Raw genomic sequence first — 16,684 nt, 5'->3', positions numbered from 1 at the left:
CATGTCTAGTTCTCTTTATCTGAGACCTTGGGCAGAGGTCCGCTGCACGCAGCTCTGCCAAGTCCTCCTTATGGGAGAAGGCGGTGGAACTCTGGAAGACCCTTCTTCCCATTCTGGCTGATACTCAGCACTTTCCCTTCCTAGCCCTCCTCCTTTACAATTCCCCTCAAGGCCAGGAGTGCCCCAGATGGTAAGCTGATCCCCACATCTGTACTGACACACCCGCTCTCCCCCAGTGCACTGTGGCTTGGGGAAATGGAACAGGAGGCCCAGGCGTTTTTCTCTTACTTTACAGATGTGCTTATATCACCACAGTAAGTGATAAGGGCTTTACTCTCTCATTTTTGTCTTGCGTGCTTTAATTAGCTACTCTATGTTTCTCAGCTCAGACAAGCTTCTAACAGTAACATCAAATAATGTCCTAAAAACCATAGCTTCATTTATCTTTCAAACAGATTTTTTGAGTCTTTCTTCTCCTACGTCAATCATATTACTATTTCTACACTGCAAAGATTCACAACATTTTTAGCCAGTTTCTAAACATAATTTCTTTCCTAACATGGTAGCTTTATTCCTGGGTTCTCAACTTGGATTCATTTCTTGCTTAGATTAAGTGAATGAGTCACTTTTTCAATACAGGCCCATGAATACTACAGTTCATGAATCATTGTAGATTTTATTTTAGGAATTTCTTCCCTCTGTTTCTGTTAACATTTTTATTCCATTTATTTTATTGTCTTCCCCAGAGGTACTAATTATTTTTATTATAGATCGTTTTTGTCTCTAGTAGTTATCATTTATTTTGCAACATCAGCTCTGTACTTATTTTCCATTTTATTTTGCTTTCTTTTTCTCAAGCTCTGTCCTTCATGATTGTTTGCAGAACAGTCCATTTCACATTTTGCTGCTCTGACATGACTTTCATTTCTATAATGGTTTTATTTTTCTCCACTTTCTTTTTTCCCTGACTACTGACACTTTTCCAGTCCAATTACCGTCTTACCATTGCTTTGTGAGCTGTGGTATGTATTTATTCGAGCTCTTGTTCTGAAGACACCATGTTTGATTTAATGCCTGAAGTTCAGGGAGGCATGTATGTGTGAAGTTTTCTTCTGCTTCTTAACATAATTTTCTTTTGTATATTCTGCTTTTTGTTTACATTTCATACATTATCTTAAAAGTACAATATTAGTATAGCTTCAAACTGGTTCCTTTCTCGTTATTATTCATTTTTTAATGGAGGCCACCTGAATCGAGGCGTTTGCTGGAAGATGAGGTGAAATAGATACTTTGTGGCCACACTGTTTCTGGGAAGGACCTGCACTAGCCTTTATCGTAAGAGCACACGTCTGTCCCTAACCCGTGATTCAGGGCAAGCAGGTAGTCTGTCGAGGTTTGATAGCACATTCATCCCAGTGATTTGGGTTTTTCAAATCTCTCTTCTCTTGACTTGGAACCAACTGCCAGGTGCATTTGGTCTTCTCCCTTGCCATTCTCTCCTTCTGGATTCTGCACAAGATACGTGGAGGTTTGCCTGTGATTTTGCCATCCTCATTCAGTTGTGCCATTTCCACTGCATTAGACACTATTCTTTATAGTTTTCTTTCTTATTTTGGCTTATGCTAAATCCTATTTTTACTATTGATGGCTTTCCATCCCCCTTTCCCTTCTTTTCTTATTCCTATTAGGAAAAGGGATAGAGTTTTAGAATGGAATTATTTTTTTTATGCCACATTCAATCAGAAATCCCAAAGAAAACTGTTTCCAAGCATATTGTAAACCCGAGAATAGCCACTAAGAAAATAAAATAGATATAAATAATAAGGTATACCTAATAAGCCATTAGTAGAGAATAATAAAATATTAATATATCAAAAGGCAGAAAAAGAGGGATAAACAAAAAACAGATTGGCAAAATAGAAAACAAATAGCAAGGTAGTAGAATGAAATATAAAAATATTAATAAAATATTAATAAAAATATTAATAACAAGATTAAATGTAATTATTAAATATTAATAACAAGATTAAATGTAAATGGTACAAACACTCCAATTAAAAGGCAGACACTGTCAGCCTGAATAAAAAAGCAAGACCCAACTATACATGTCCACTGTAAATTTAACTTAAATACAAAGATACAAATAGGATAAACTTGAAAGGATGGAAAAACATAAACATGTAAATGTTAATCATAAGAAAGGATGGAAAAACATAAACATGTAAATGTTAATCATAAGAAAGCAGACTAGCTATATTAACAGAACAAGAAATACTTCTTGGGGTTAAAAAGGGACATTTCGAGAAGCATTATCAACAATAGTCAAACTATGGAAAGAGGCCCAAGGGCCCATCAACTGATGAATGCATAAGAAGATCACACACAAACACAAACACAATGGAATATTACTCAGCCAAGAAGAATGTAATCTTGCCATTTGCAATGATGTGGACGGAGCTAGAGTGGATTATACTAAGTGAAATAAGTTAATCAGAGAAAGATAAATAACATACGATTTCCCTCATATGGAGAATTTAAGAAAACTAAACAGATGAACATATGGGAAGGAGGAAAAAGAGAGAGAGGACAACAAACCATAAAAGACTCTTAATGACAGAGAACAAACCAAGGGTTGATGAAGGGAGGTGAGCAGGAAATGGGCTAGATGGGTGATGGGTATTAAGGAGGGCACTTGTTATGATGAGCAATGGGTGTTGTGATGAACCACTGAATTCTACTCCTGACACCCATATTGCAATGTATATTAACTAATTAGAATTTAAATAAAATCTGGAAAAATGGGGGACATTTCATAATGATAAAGGGGTCATTCAATTAAAAAAATTATAAAGTGTAAACAATAAGAGCTTCAAGATAAAATGAAGCAAAAACTGACAGTTCTGAAGGAAAAGGCACATTCACAGCTGTGGTGGGAAATCATAGCACCCTTCTCTCAGCAACTGATAGAAAAAATCAGTAAGGATACAGAAAAATTGAACATTATCAACCAACTTGACCTAACTGACATTTACAGAGCATTCTATCCCACAAAAAAAAAAAAAAAAAGAAAAGAAAAGAAAAAAAGAATATATTCTTTTCAATACCATATAGAACATTCACTAGATAAATTGAATTCTGGGCCATAACACAAGTCTCAACAATTTAAAATAACTGAAATTATACAAAGTATGACCAAAATAAAACAGAAATAAGAAATCAATAACAGAAATAACAGAAAGATACCTGGAAAATATTATGACTATTTGGAAATTTAAATCCATACTTATAAATAACACATGGGCTAAAGAAGAAATCAGAAGGGAAATTGGAAAATATTTTGAACTATAGGAAAATAAATAAAACATATGAAAAATTGTGGAATGTATCCAAAATTTAGGAAAATTTATAGCATTATATATTTATATAAAAAAGGAAAACAAGCAAGTCAGTCATCGAAAGTCCCACTGTAAGAAGTATTTAAAAAATAAATTAAATGCAAAGTAAGTAGAAAGAAATAATAAAGATGAGCAGAAATTAACGAAGTAGTAAACAAAAGGACAATAGATAGTATCAACTGCATCCAAAGTTATTTACTTGAAAAGGCCAATAATATTGGTAAGCTTCCAGCTTCACTGGCATTTTATAAATTACTAACATCAGGAATGACCTATAGTATGCCACCAAAGAGTTCACATATAGAAAAAGGGTATAAGGAAATATGAAAAAATCCAATGAGTACACCTGACAAATCAGATAAAATGGATAATTTCTTCAAAGATCACAAATTTCTAAAACTAAATAAAAATATAAATAGGAAGACTCACTAGCCTTATAGCAATTAAATAATTAAATTCATAGCTAAAACCTTCTCATAAAGAAAACTTCAGGCCAGATGACTTCATTAACTAAATTCTATCAAACATTCATAAAGGAACTAATACTTGTTTTTCAAACTCTTCCAAAAAATACAAGTCTAAAACAACCCTAATACTGAAATCATACTGAAACATTGAGTAGCCATAACAAATCACCTATGAAGCTAAATGTAAAATACTTAACAAAATATTAGCAAACTAAAACCAGCATTACCTAAAATAGGTGACAGATAATGACCAAGTAGGATTTATCCCAGGAATGTGATACTGACAACATTCAAAAAAAGAAATTAATACAATCATCATATTAAGAGAACAATGGGGCAAATGATATAATCATGTCAAAAGATGTGATACAGACAGCACCTGACAAAATTCAAAACCTATTCATTATAAAAATTCTCAGAAAATGTTAATAAAAGGACACTTCTTCAACTTGGTAAAATACATCTAAAATAATCTACAACTAACATCATCCCAAATGGTAAATGACTAAATGCTCTGCCTCTAGGTTCCGAAAGAAGGCAAGGATATCCAATATAATCCTATTTAATCAACACTGTAATGAAGGTCCTAGACAATGCAATAAGACAAGAAAAAAAGTCACACTGATTGGAAGGAAAAAGTAAAACTCTTATTCTCAGACAGTATGATTGTGTATGTAGAAGAAAATCCCCAAAAAAGCAAAGCTATCAGAATAAGTCAATATAACAAAGCCACAAGATACAAGGTCAAGGTTGATAAACAAAAATAAGTGTATTCCTATATGTTAGCAATAGGAAATAGTTGTAAAATAGTGGTATTTTAAAAATACCATTTACAATAGCATCAAAACCCACAAATATTTAGGGATAAATTAATTAACATAGTGGAAGATTTGTATAACAAATATTACAAAATAGTGCTCTTATAAATTAAAGAATACCTAAATAATTGAAGAGAAATACTATGTTTATGGCCTGGAAGACTCCATTTTATTAAGATACCAATTCTTCTAAAACCAGTCAGTGCAATTCCAATCAAAATAGATACTTTTTTAGAAATTGGCAAGTTATTCTGAAATTTACATTGAAATGTAAATGACAAGGCAGCCAAAATAATCTTGAAAGAAAAAACAACAGCAATTTGAGAACTTATGCTACCTGAATTCAACACATATTATAAAGCTCTAATAATTAAAATAATGTGCTACTGGTATAAGGAAAAACATATACATACTACTGAAGAGAGGGTCCAGAAACAGACACACATGTATGACCTAATTTTTTTTTATAATGGTGTCAAGAAAATTGATGAAAGGATAGTCATTTCAGAAAATGGTAAAAGAAAGAAAATGAAAGAAAGAAAAAGAAAGAAAGAAAGAAAGAAAGAAAGAAAGAAAGAAAGAAAGAAAGAAAATGGTGCCAGGATAATGTTATATGCACTTGGAAATAAAATGACTTACTTCAAAATACACACAAAAAATAATTTTAAATGGGTCATAAACCTAAATGGAAAAGCTAAAACTATAAAATTTCTGGAAGAAATGAGGGGAAGATGGGGTAAACAAAAAAATTTCAGACCACTCAGAAATCAAAAAATGTATCAAAATAGATTTAAAAAAGTGATCAAAAAACAAAGAAAGATTTCATTTCCTCTGCATTTTGAGGAAATGAAAAGTGAAGAAAATGAAAAGACAAATTACTAAACTGGAGAAAATCTTTGTTATACAGAATTCTGACAGACAACTTGAATCCAGAACACTTAACTCTTACAATGAAATGATCATATTACACACACACCAAATAATAAAAATTGGGCCAGAGATTTCATTACAGAAGAAAACACAGAAATAGCCAATAAGCACAGGAAAAGATATAAAATGTTATTAGCCATCGGGGAAATGCAAATTAAAATCATCATACACATAAGAATCCCAATAACACAATAGGCTCACTAGAATGGCTAACATTTTTTTTTAATATTTTATTTATTTATTTGACGGAGATCACAAGTAGTCAGAGAGGCAGGCAGAAAGAGAGGAGGAGGCAGGCTCCCCACTGAGCAGAGAGCCTGATGCTGCACTTAATCTCAGGACCCTGAGATCATGACCTGTGCTGAAGGCAGAGGCTTAACCCACTGAGCCACCCAGGTGCCCTAGAATGGCTAACATTTTAAAAATTAACAATATCAAGTGCTTGTAAGGATGTGAAACAACTGAAACACTTAAGCATTGATTATGGGAATGTGAAATGGTACAAACACGCTGGTAAATAGCATTTTCTCATAAAATTAAAGAAACCTACTGTGGGACCCAGCAATTCCAATTCTAGGTATTCACCTCCAAGAAATGAAAACAAAGGTCCACACAAAAACCTATACATGAATGTTCACAGCAACATTTTTATATAGCCAAAAACTGTAAATAACTTAAAAGTCAAACATCATATGAATGGATATATACACTATAGTATGTAATATTCCACTGTATAGAATATTACTCAGCAATAATAACAAAAACACAGACTACTTACTGATGTGCAAAACAACATGGGTGAATTTAAAAAAAAACAAGCTAAGTAAAAATGTTACACCCAGAAAAATTGCACTAGTGATTTTATTTGTGATATACTGGAAATGGAAAATTTAATCTGTAATGACAGAAAGCAGTCATTGCCTGGGGTTGGGACACTGAGAAACACTATAGAGGATGAATGTTCTAAGTCTTGATTGTGGTGGTTACACCCTTGAATATATTAGTCAAAACTCAACTACACACAAATGAGTGCAGTTTACTGTATATAAATTATAGCTTCATGAGAAGTCTGTTATAAAATTTTTCACAAGAAAATAGGAGGAAAAACACAACTTCATATTACTTTTAAAATAATGTACATCAGTGTTAAATACTTCTGCAGAGTTGATCAATGTACTTTGAACCATTAATTTTGACGGGCTTGCTAAAATAAGTAGCATTCAGGGGCACCTGGGTGGCTCAGTGGGTTAAACCTCTGCCTTCAGCTCAGGTCATGAACCCAGGGTCCTGGGATCCAGCCCTGCATCAGGCTCTCTGCTCAGCAGGGAGCCTTGCTTCCTCCTCTCTCTCTCTCTCTGCCTGCCTCTCTGCCTACTTGTGATCTCTGTCTGTCAAATAAGTAAATAATTAATCTTTTTAAAAAAAGATTTTAAAATAAGTAGCATTCAATAAGTAATAGCCAGTGACTGTCTGCCTCTCTTGTTTTTATTCCTGTTATGTATATATATTGCATGATTATTGCTTGAAGTAAAGAATTCAACAAAGTTTAATATCATTAAGGAACCATGCATTTAGAAGTCAGGCATATTCTTACATTTCAATCCTTTCTCTCAGAGAAAACCTATCATTCTCACTCTCTCAAACTGAAAATTAAAAATAAATAAGGGCAAAAAAGAGCATGCCATCTTCTCAGAGAATATAAAATGTTGATTCCCTTCTCCTAACCTTTTTTATTTATATATATGATTGACCCTCCAATGAAGACACCAGAAACCAGTATCTTACCGTGTTTTTCAATCACACTTTCCTTGCCATATATTTATTAAAACAATAAGCAACAGTACTTACTTCGATTGTCTTGGCCAGTAACTGTGTGTGAGGAAAATTGTACTTGTATACTTCGTTAGCAACAGTGTTTACATCAATGGCAGCCACCACTTGTGCAGGTATACAGCTTTCTGCAATGATAAATGGAATATCTTAAGATGTAACATCCTTAGTACCAACTTGGTCATTTTACAGAGAAGTCAAAATCCAGAATTTTGGAGTACACGTCCTCACTTCCTCAATGGTCTAGCTAGATCTCAGATTTCTAATGGACAGGCAGGCCAGGGAATTAGGTATGAAGTGGAATATTTGCAACTTCTGGTTCATCTCTCCAAATAGATTTCTAAAGCTATAAATAAGATCTAAATATTTTACTCATTACCTCTTACATTTGTCTTCCTCACTCCATTAAGATATACACTTAATGAGTTAAACAGAAAGTTTTCCTAAGTTAAACCAAAAATAGAAAAGGGAAGTATATTTTTTAAAACCATTATCAATTGGAACTCTATATAAATAAATTACCTACTGTTTGCACCTCACCTTTTAACATTAATACAAAGCTGCTTCCCAATATCACTAAAAATGCTTTTACCTAAGTTTTGGAAGTTTTTTAAACAACAGTTTTATTGGAGTAACAACAGTTTTATGGGATTCACATACCATAAAATCCAACTGTTTAAGATTTAGGTAAGTTTTAACTACAATGAGCAATTAATTGGTGTCCAAATATAAAAAATACATAGACTAAAAATTAAAAATCTAACAGATCAGGACAGAATGTGAAAAGAGTAATGGAAACAATTTCAAGAGCATGCCTTCACTGCCCTTCCCTCTTGCTGTTAAAAATAATAATTTCGGGTGCTTGGGTGGCTCTGTGGGTTAAGCATCCGACTATTGATTTCTGCTCAGTTCATGATTTGGGTTATGAGATCGAGCCTCATGTTGGGCTTGCACTGGGCATGGAGTCTGCTTATGATTCTCTTTCTTCCTCTCTCTCTCTCCTGTTCCCCCACTCTTTCTTTCTTAAAAAAAAATAATAATTTTCAAAGTGATGTCAAAGAGTTTTACGGCAGTCAAAACATGAACTATGTAAACATGCATAGCTGCTATTACATTTTGCAATTACCACCCCCTTGAACTTCTTACCCAAACACATACATAAGAAATGATGTATTTCCCTGCCCCAAATCAGGAGAAGATGTGAAGTTTTAAAACTAAAAGTATTTGAGACTTCTTAGGAAAACCACTAGAAAAAAAAATTACAAAATTTCACAGTACCTCAAAATAGCTATTTCTTTAATAACCATTTGCTGTTAAGAGTTAGCATAGGTAGACCAAATATCAAAAAATGACCTTAGATGTGAGGAGCTAGGGCTCTGGTAGCAGGCATCAAAAATGAAACTCAGTTCTCAAAATATGGGTAAACAGGAAGGTTCACAGACACTCAGAAAATAATCACAACCATGTATTGAGGCCTAAAAGAGATGATGTCCAAGACAAAACAAGGGCATAAGTATCTCTAAGTATTTGCTGAATGTCTACTAGGCTCAAGACACTCAGCTAGGACCAGTTAGTTATCTCCTAGTACTCTGCTGCCTTGTATGTAGGTCACTGGAAACTCTGAGGTCCAGTTGGTAATACCATAGGGTAGCTGCCTCCAATTGAGTTTAGAAATCAGTAACTAGTTATTTGTCTTAGTATAAAATTATAAATAATATCTTTGTCAAAGGCATCAGAGAAATCTTGAAACATAAATCAAGAAGGCTTTTAAACAAATTAAAAATCAGTATATAAGGATTATTTTACAAAATCACAAACCTGTTATGTTAGATCAAGAATTAGGTTACTTCTAAGCATTGTAAGGGAATTCAGAATTACATAAACTTCACTGAATTATTTTATTTTTCTGTTAAATATGATTATCTTGTTATTAACATGATGAAGACTGCTTGCATTTCCATGATATATTCTGCAATCTGGGATTGCCTGGAGTTGGTTAATACAACTTTTCTCTTTTTTCAGGCTGGCTGACAGTACACAGTGATATGCCGAATCTGTACCACAATCAATAAGTAATTTTATGTTCTTGTATTGTGTGCCTGAAAGACATAAAAAATTACAAAAAGCAACTGCCAAATGAATGTTTTACATGGCTATCCAAGAGCTGATGAACCAAAAATTTTTTCTTGTAAAACAACAGATTTTAAAAGTCAGTAAGTAAAAACCCTGTTGTTTATGCATTATTTTAGATTATTATAAAACCAGGATCCAAGGCATGCCCTAAAAAGTTATTTCCACAATGAGAAACGAATGTACTAAGATATTACTAACAATGATTCAACGTGTCTTTTTAAAGCAGAATTGTACTGGTATATGGATGTGTTTCTAAGGAAAAAGTTAGATTTATAAACAACCATTTTAAAAAGCAAACCTGGTTGTATGTAAGTGACAAATCACCAAATTCTACTCCAGAAACCAATATTGCTGTATATGTTAACTGACTAAAATTTAAATTAAATGAATAAATAAATAAGCAAAACTGTAAATTCTATTGAATTCTGAAAATTGAGATCCAAAGAGAAGTTTTCTTGCCATTTTCTACTGTGTACTTCAGATCTATAGTCTCCAATAATCTTCATCAAACCACGTACACGTATTTTTTAAATGTTTAACTAAAACTATCAAAGTGAATATAACTCAGTAGAACTTTACATAAGTGAGCTCTACTATTTAAATCACGCAGCAGACGTAAATCTTGCAGGGAAGAGAGAATTGGGAAAAGGGAACCCATCCGGGTATTTTAGTAGTGTGGAGGGTAGGAGTGTGTTTTCAGCACTGTGATCTACTGTTTGACTCGGATATTATTCGTGATATTTCAGTTATTACTCTGATGGCATATTTATCAATAGGAAGCATGGGTATAAGAGGTAAGACATTCTAGTTAAAGAAATGCATATAGATGATGTTAAAAGATTGTCAGATTGGATCTATAAGGAAAGGACAAAGGGTATCATGCTCCTCTTCACAAGAGGACGGAATTTGAAAAGGCAGGTTTAGTTATACCAAGAGAGACCTTCTAGGGAGATGTAAGAAATGTCACTGACAATACATGTGTAATTCCTGCTCTCATGAATGTCTCTCACTGAAGTAGGCAAGAACCGAACACACGCACGCTATATTTGAGTAGCAATAATTTCCCTTCTTTTTCTGATCACTCTTTCTGGAAAAGTTGTAGGGAAGAACCTCTGATTGGAAGTAGTGATGAAAGGATGCAAGTTTATACTCTACCTGCCTTTCCTAACCAAATAAATCAGAAAGCTTAAGGGTGCATAGTTATTAAGGTGGGGAAAAATTCAATTTTTAAAAATGTAAATAAAAAATTAACCAATCCATTTTGAAATAATGAAAGCAGCCTATTTTTTCCCTTTATTACTTATTTTCTGATTGTGTCTCATATAGGTGAGTAATTACTTGAATGAGCTCATTATGATCACACCTGAGGCACTTAATCAGGTATGTTAACACTGACATCTAGTTGTGAAATGGAAGATCAGTGGAACATATCCCATGGCTGTTTCCTTTCATTCAAAGTGACAGCATTAAGAATAAAAGTACTAAGCAAAAACATCTGAAAGGATTCTGATTTTAATATGATTGCAAAATGTTTTATCCCTATTGGCAAAGTGTATTTCTTGTTTCTTTTTAAAGATTCTTGCTTTTCAAAACTTGTAAATAAATTATTGCTCTGAATTAAATAAAATGTAAAATAAGTTTCAAATTTTTTTTACAAAATTCATCCAATTTCTTTGGAAATCTCTTTAGAAGTTTAGCTAACAGTACAACAACAAAAAACTTACTCTGGGTCAAGACATATGCTAGATCATTGTTACTAAGATCTAACTAAATATAAGAGCCCATCAACCAGAGAGTGGACAAGGACTGCTTGAGATCTACATACAGACCAGAGCTAGGAAGGTGGCACAAGAGAAAAAGGTACCAAATTAATGTTTAAAAAGGAGCACAGTGAATTTATAGGGAAAGGAAAATAAAGATGATACGCCAGATAATACCATGCAATTTGGAGAAAAGGAGGACCTTGAGAAAGAACAAAGGTATAGGAAAGAAGAACATGATAGTTTGTGCTTTCTGGCCTTTTTACTATTGATGTTTTTCTTCTGTTGGTTTCAACTATTGAAAAATAAACGTAATAGCTGGCACTCGAATCACCATGTTAGCCCAGGAAGAGAAGGGCCACTTTACAGAGCTGGTGAAGCAAAGAATTAGAAGGAGTTGAGGTCCTGAAGGATTTCAGAATCACTGTAGCAGCCTGCATTACTATATCTAGACTCTCTCTCTCTCTCTCTTTTTAAAAAAAGATTATTTATTTATTTGAAAGAGAGAGAAAGAGAAGGAAGGAGAGACTCCCCACTGAGCACAGATTCCCTGACCATCTCACAACCCTGCGATCATGACCTGAACCAAAATCAAGAGTCAGATGCTTAACCGACTGAGCCACCCAGGTGCTCCTAGGCTTACTTTATGTGAGAAAAAACCAAACTTCTACCTCCTTTTAGTCACTATTATTTTGGATGTCTCTATTACTGACAGTTGAACCTAATGCTAACAGACGGCATGAACCTAATCCTAACAGTTCCTCAATTGTTTAGATGGGGTGTGTGTGTGTGTATCTGTGTCTGTGTGTATGTTTGTGGTGAGAAGAGAACTTCAGGTTCAATTCCTGTTTAGACCGAATCAATATAATTCAAAAAAACATTTATTGAGTACTTGAGCCAAGCATTTTGCTAGACCCACAGGGATGGATATATAAAGTTTCTATTTACGGAGGTCAGGGGAGTTTTAAAATTAAAGCTACATTGTTTTTCTCTGAGGTACAAGAATTCCTCTTTTAATATCAAAGATGATTTCTCCCCAGATTTTCTTTATGAAGTGAATTTCTACCAACCAAATACTTTCTCTATTATTTTTAAATTTTTATTATTGAAGTACAGTTGACATACAATATTAGCTTCAGAAGTATAACACAGTGATTCAACAACTCTATAAATCACTCAGTGCTCACCACGGTAAGCGTCATCACCATTTGTCACCACATAAAGTTATTTCATCATTTTTCTTAAAAGTCACATCTATGTTACTCTGAGGAGAAAACCTCTGGAGCCTTGATTTAAGAGAAAATAAAAAATTTAGAAAACTAAGCAAAATCATATATCCAATAACTCAAAAATCTAATATGAACAATATTAATAAGAATACCAGTACTAATAACACCACCATGGTATACTCAAAATCACAAAAGCAAAACCGCTGAAACTCTGAAACAATGATAATCAGCCTCAGGTATTTCCTAACCCCAGTAATCTTGCTAAATACTTTTGCAGGGCAAGACCTCCTCAGATGATTTATCATAATACTGATTAGAAGGTGTCATGAAGTTAGCTCTGGTTTCCCTTTGGAATGATGGCTGGAGTGTTACCCAACAGCCTCAGTGGTTTCTGACATAAAACAAGGGTTAAACTACAAATATTGATCATGATTACCAAAGAAAAGACAAAACCCTAACTTCTCGGGTTTTTATGCAAGATCTTCTAATGTTTACTAAGTGTTCATAAGTCCCTTTTATAAAAGGTACTTGGTATTTTTAAGTGATTTATTGTCCTAAGATAAAGAAATGTTTCCTTCCATTAAGTTTTGGTAAGTTTTAAGACTTGGAAAGTGATATTAGATCGCTTATATTTTGTTTGAAGGAAAGATAAACCTTCATTTCTTTTTGTTTCTTACAGAAAAGTCTGTATTTTAGAAACCTTATCAAGAGAGATGGTCAATGTTCCATGGACATACTATTTATAAGCTACACATATCAAGGATACAAGTTAGCGGCTACTATACAACCTTCTTGATGTGGGAGATTCTATAAAAAGGGGAGAGTCTATATAAAAGGGAGAGAGTCTATATAAGGGGAGAGTCTATATAAAAATGCACCCACGTGGCACCTGGGTGGCTCAGTTGGTTAAGCCTCTGCCTCCAGCTCAGGTTATGATTGCAGAGTTTTGGGATCAAGCCCCACATCGGGCCCCCTGCTCAGTGGGGAGTCAGCTTCTCCCTGTCCTTCTGTCCCCCTCCCCTGCTTGCGCTTGCTCTGTTTCTCTCAAATAAATAAACAAAAACTTTAAAAAAAAAAATACAGCGACGCCTGGGTTAAACCTCTGCCTTCGGCTCAGGTCATGATCTCAGGGTCCTGGGATGTAAGCCCTGTATCAGGCTCTTTGCTCAGGAGGGAGCCTGCTTCCCCCCCTCTCTCTGCCTGCCTCTCTGCATACTTGTGATCTCTGTCAAAAAAATAAATAAAAATCTTTAAAAAAAAATGCAGCCAATCCAGAAATAACAAAACTAAGACAGATACACAGAGAAAGAAAACTGATGCCTGGTAACACAATTGAACCCTTTTAAGCTGTACCCCAAACCAAGCCTATATTTGATCTTAGTCATTACATGAGTATTTACAACTTTTATGTAAACCAGTTTGGACTATCTTCTGTAACTTGGAAATAACAGTTCTAACAGGCACTTAAGAGAACACACACTTAAATATCACTCATCACTATAAGAAAATGCATTTCAAATTCCATCCTGGCAAGCAGAACAACACGAACACCAAAAGCCTTGTGAATAAGAAATTAATTAACTATGTATCTATATAACAGAAACACTTCTCTTGATCAAACACTCCCCAAGTATCATAAATTGAGGCAATATTTGCAAGAGTCCCAATTTGGGAGACAAGGACTTCATTATAGGTCTACCTAATTACTTTATCCTATACATGTATTCTAAATACAACAAATACATAGAGAGCCATCTGTAAGTTGTATCCCCAGTGTCTTCTAAGAAGCACGTATTTTCAGGTGAATGGTCTTAGCAATTCGTCAAAAATTCAAGTTCTAAAAGTAAAAGCAGTCAAAATAGAAATTTCAATTACAGGCGATTCAAAATAAAGAATTTTATATTATCAGTCAACATAAAATGCTGCTGCACCTCACCAATAACGACAGAAATTCACATTAGTCAGTTTTGCTTATCAGACTAGGAAAGGTTTTATAAGATGAACACTGTCTAGTATAAGCACGTTTGAAAAAATGTGCTCTTCATCATGCTGGCTGTAGTGTACATGGATTCAACTCTTCTATCATTAGTCCTAGCCATTCCACTTGTGACAATTTATGCTAAGGAGATATTTGAACAATATAAGTGTAAGACTGCCATATTAGAAATGACAACCATATACACTAATGTGGAGTGATCCAGATTTTTTAAGTACCAAAAAAAGTTACTAACTATCCTGTTTGGTAATAATCCAAGTTTTGTATAGTGTATATGTATGTCCCTATATTAAGAAAAAAAAAGATAAAAACAGTAAATGTTGACAGGGGCTATCTGTTGGTGGTAGAGAGAATTTGGAGGTAATTTTTATTTCTTCCCTTAAACTTTTTGGATTATTTGGTCTTTTTCTTAACAATAAGAATGGAATGCTTTTACAATCAGTCAAAGCAAACAAACAAAACTATTTTTATCTTGGAACAAAATAATTCAATATTTCTCTTAGTTGTGACCCTGAGATATCCCACAAAGGGAAGGTATCAAGGTCAGATAAGAAAGGTTTGGACATATTCTCAAAACATGCCCATTAGACTGTAAGGACACACACACACACACACACACACACCAGTATACAGTCATAACTCAATGCGTTATTTTATGCCACTAACTCAGTAACAGCTAAAAGAATAAAAAACGAGAATTAAACTACATTGTCATAGTTCTTTAGAGATCAACAAGGATGGCATATGGCCAAAAATGTAATGAGTTGAAAGCTACCTATTTACATATTTAGAATTCAAAGGATATAAAATCTGTCTTCTCCATTTTTCCTATGACATCTAGACCTTCCTCTTAATCTCTTAAAGACAATACCAGTGATTATAAACATTTATTTAAATGGTTTAATAAATAAGCAATATAAACACATGTGATCCAGCCTATTACAGGTTTAAAGAACAAAGACTTTGTTTTACATAAATCTACATTGAATGATTGAAAATCTATGAATGATTCACCACCAAAAATATGTCAAAACATATTTGCTGATATTTTCTTGTAACTTAAAAGATGATCACTTCTTTTTTTAAAAGATGATGATTTCTGATATACTCATGGAAGTCAATGAAGAAATGATATATGCGCCACTACTCTCTATCTAATCAACTATGAATGATAAAAAGACTTGTAAAAATAAAATTACGTTATCAATCATAAAGATTCCAAAAATTAAACTAAAAACTCCTCTCTAAATTTGTCCTGCCGTTCTGAGTCCCTTTATCCTTTATATAGTAGACTTTCCTTAAAGCTTATTATTTTCATCATTATTGACTTAAGAGTTTTAAGCCTACCCTGAATTTCTGCTATAGGCACCTCTAAAATAATTACGTTTAGGGGCACCTGGGTGGCTCAGTCAGTTAAGTATCTGCCTGCCTGTGGCTCAGGTCATAATCCCAGGGTCAGGCCCCGCATCAGGCTCCCTGCTGAGCTGGGAGTCCGCTTCCTACCCCCTGCTTATGTACGCTCTCTTGTGCTCGCTCTCTCTCACTCATTCTCTCTCTCAAGTAAATTTAAATTTTATTTAAAAAATAAAAAAATGAAAGAATTAAGTTTACAATTTCGCTCTGAACCAGAAAGAAAAATCTATCCTAAAACCTTAGAGGAAAAAACACTTCAATTACTTCATTCCTCATTTTCTTTTGAGTCTCCTCCCGACTATACATTTCTCTGCAAACCTGTTTCCATTAAGCCACATGGTATTCAACACTTATTAGCTATCACTGTTTTTTTAAATCAAGAGTATCACAGGCACACCCTACAGAGATTTTTTTATTCAGAGAGAGAGAGAGAGAGTGTGTGTGTGTGTGTGTGTTCACTGGTCCTCAGAAAGATTCAGGATATGGGTATCTAACTATCCAGCTCTTCCTCTGCCTGTGTTTGAAGTTTAGCTCCACTGTTCCAGCTGTGTGACTTAGGCAAGTTACTTGACTTCATCAAGCCTCAGTGTCTTTATCCGTAAAAGAGACAATAAAGTACCTACGTCGTACAGTGTTCCAAGGATTAAATTAGCTAATATCTATAAAGCTTACACTTGTGCTGGCCAGATGGTAATTACTCAATAAATCTTTGC

At 34.0% G+C, this 16,684-nt stretch overlaps 1 protein-coding gene across 2 annotated transcripts in view; it reads right to left on the bottom strand.

The window, feature by feature from the left end:
- TRDMT1 (tRNA aspartic acid methyltransferase 1) overlaps window positions 1-16,684 on the bottom strand; it is a 52,921-nt gene that overhangs the window by 22,101 nt on the left and 14,136 nt on the right. For both annotated transcript variants that reach the window (XR_009404935.1, XM_059404240.1), the window contains exon 2: window positions 7,459-7,568. Coding sequence is in view for 1 of the 2 variants with exons in the window: in XM_059404240.1 (XP_059260223.1) it covers window positions 7,459-7,568 (110 nt within the window). In the remaining variant the exon portion in view is untranslated. The remainder of the gene's footprint in view (window positions 1-7,458; window positions 7,569-16,684) is intronic.

Source organism: Mustela nigripes, chromosome 6 (assembly GCF_022355385.1).
Source record: "Mustela nigripes isolate SB6536 chromosome 6, MUSNIG.SB6536, whole genome shotgun sequence".
Lineage (NCBI taxonomy): Eukaryota > Metazoa > Chordata > Mammalia > Carnivora > Mustelidae > Mustela > Mustela nigripes.
This window is presented reverse-complemented; position numbering and strand designations above follow the sequence as displayed.